General features: G+C 38.5%; 1 protein-coding gene across 1 annotated transcript in view; it reads right to left on the reverse strand.

Annotated features, from left to right (window-relative positions):
• The window catches only part of LOC101857918, a gene marked incomplete at its 5' end in the record, with an annotated part of 35273 nt that extends 33755 nt beyond the window's left edge, over positions 1–1518 (reverse strand). The window contains 1 exon segment of the mRNA XM_013084099.2: positions 1281–1518. Within this exon segment, the coding sequence (XP_012939553.2) occupies positions 1281–1518 (238 nt within the window).
• Between the last annotated feature and the right edge of the window lie 485 nt (positions 1519–2003).

Here is a 2003-nt window from a genome sequence, read left to right on the forward strand (position 1 = left end):
TATTATTATTATTATCATTATTATTATAATTATCATTATAATTACAGGTCACTTTGTTGACACAGTACTTCATTAGCAGATTGTGATAGTTGGTGGAGACGTTTTACTCCCACATTGACACAAAAAGAATAAGTTAAACATTATTTACAGGTCTTTTATGTGGACACATGACTTCATTAGCTGGTTTGGTGAAGACATTTTATTGCCAAATCGACATAAAAAAAGAATATCTTAACATCAATCACGGGTCAATTTGCGGACAAAACACTTTTTTAGTTGATGGGTGTTGGGGACTTTTACGCCCATATTGACACAAAAAGATCAATTTTACATCATTAACAGGTTGTTATGTGAACAAAACACTTGATTAGATGATAGGTGATGAAAAAATTTGCATCCACATTGACCCAAAGAGAATCATTTTGCATTATCTAGGGACCACTCTGAGGTCACAAACAGCTCATTAGCTGGTGGGTGTTGGAAACATTATTCCAACATTGACACGAAAAAGAATGACTTAACATCATTTACGGATCAATTTGCAGACAAAACATTTCATTAGCAGATGGGTGGTAGAGACATTTTACGCCCACTTTGACACAAAAGAAAATAGTTTTAAAATGATTTACAGGTCGTTATATGGACAAAACACTTTACTAACTGCAGCCATTTGTTGTATGTAATTTACTCCCTCATTGACAAAAGAAAGGTATCATTTTACTTCATTTACAGATAGTTATGAGGGTATAACACTTTACTAACAGCTGTTGGCTGTTGGAAACATTTTATGTTCATAGTAACAGAATTTTACATATTTGACGGATGGTTCTGTCGACACAATCCTTGACCAATTGTATGTCATCGTGGTGGAAAACGAGTGTTTGTTATACGCTATTATTAGTGGATAGAATCTTTTTCATAAATCGTGCGGACTGATTGACGTAATTCATCAAGTTATGTTAACGATTTGAAAAATGTCGAGTGAAAACGAGATTTCTAGACTGGCAAATTGTTAAAAAAAGAAAAAGAAAACAAAGCAAAAAAAAAAAGAAAAGAAAAGAAAGAAAAAAAACAAACAAAAAAACACAAAAACAAAACAAGAACAAGAACAAGAACAAGAACAAGAATAACAACTACAACAACAACAACAACAACAACAACAACCACAACAACAACAACAACAACAAAAAACCTACAGTGAAGATAGATATATAACGACGTGATCTAAATTCGTGTCGATGGTGGAGTAAAAACGCCTACATCAAAACATGATTGTTCACCTGAGAAGCCTGGTTCTCCTGGTAAGCCTGGCCATATCCGTTAGGGACGGCCTTCTCCAGAGGGTAGATGTACTGTCCTCTCAAGGTGATGACCTTGGGCGCGCCCTCCAACTGCCTGAGGAAGAGGTTGACCACGGTGCGGCCACTGAGCGGGTTGGCGGGGATCCTGTAGGCGTTCTGGACCGGGCGTTGTCCGGAGATCTCTATCTTCAGACCAAGAGGGAGCAGGTCTTGGCGGCGGTAGGTCTGAGGAGGGGAGGGGAGAGGTAGATAGATAGATAGATAGATAGATCGTCAGTTGGATAAGCATAGGCTGATTGAAAGAGAAAGATATATAAATTGAGAGAGGCAGATAAATAATAAATAGACGGACCGATAAGTAGGCAGATAGCTAGACTGACAGACAGACAGATAGATAGACAGACAGACTGATAGATAGATAGACAAACAAATAGCCATCAGCATTAGCAGCAATCAAAGGCAAGAGAAGGAATAAACAGCAACAGTAGAAACAGCAAGGACATCAACAACACAGAAAACATAAATAACTACCCCCTGCCCCCACCGCAGAATCCTGATTCCAGCAGCAGCGTAGATGGGTCTGATGTCCACGTCAACGACAAAAACAACAGCAACAACAACAACATGATAATCAACATCAACAACAACAACAACAACAACACCTCGCCCGTGCTCTCACCGGCAGAATCCTGATTCCAACAG

Source organism: Aplysia californica, unplaced genomic scaffold (assembly GCF_000002075.1).
Source record: "Aplysia californica isolate F4 #8 unplaced genomic scaffold, AplCal3.0 scaffold00012, whole genome shotgun sequence".
NCBI lineage: Eukaryota > Metazoa > Mollusca > Gastropoda > Aplysiida > Aplysiidae > Aplysia > Aplysia californica.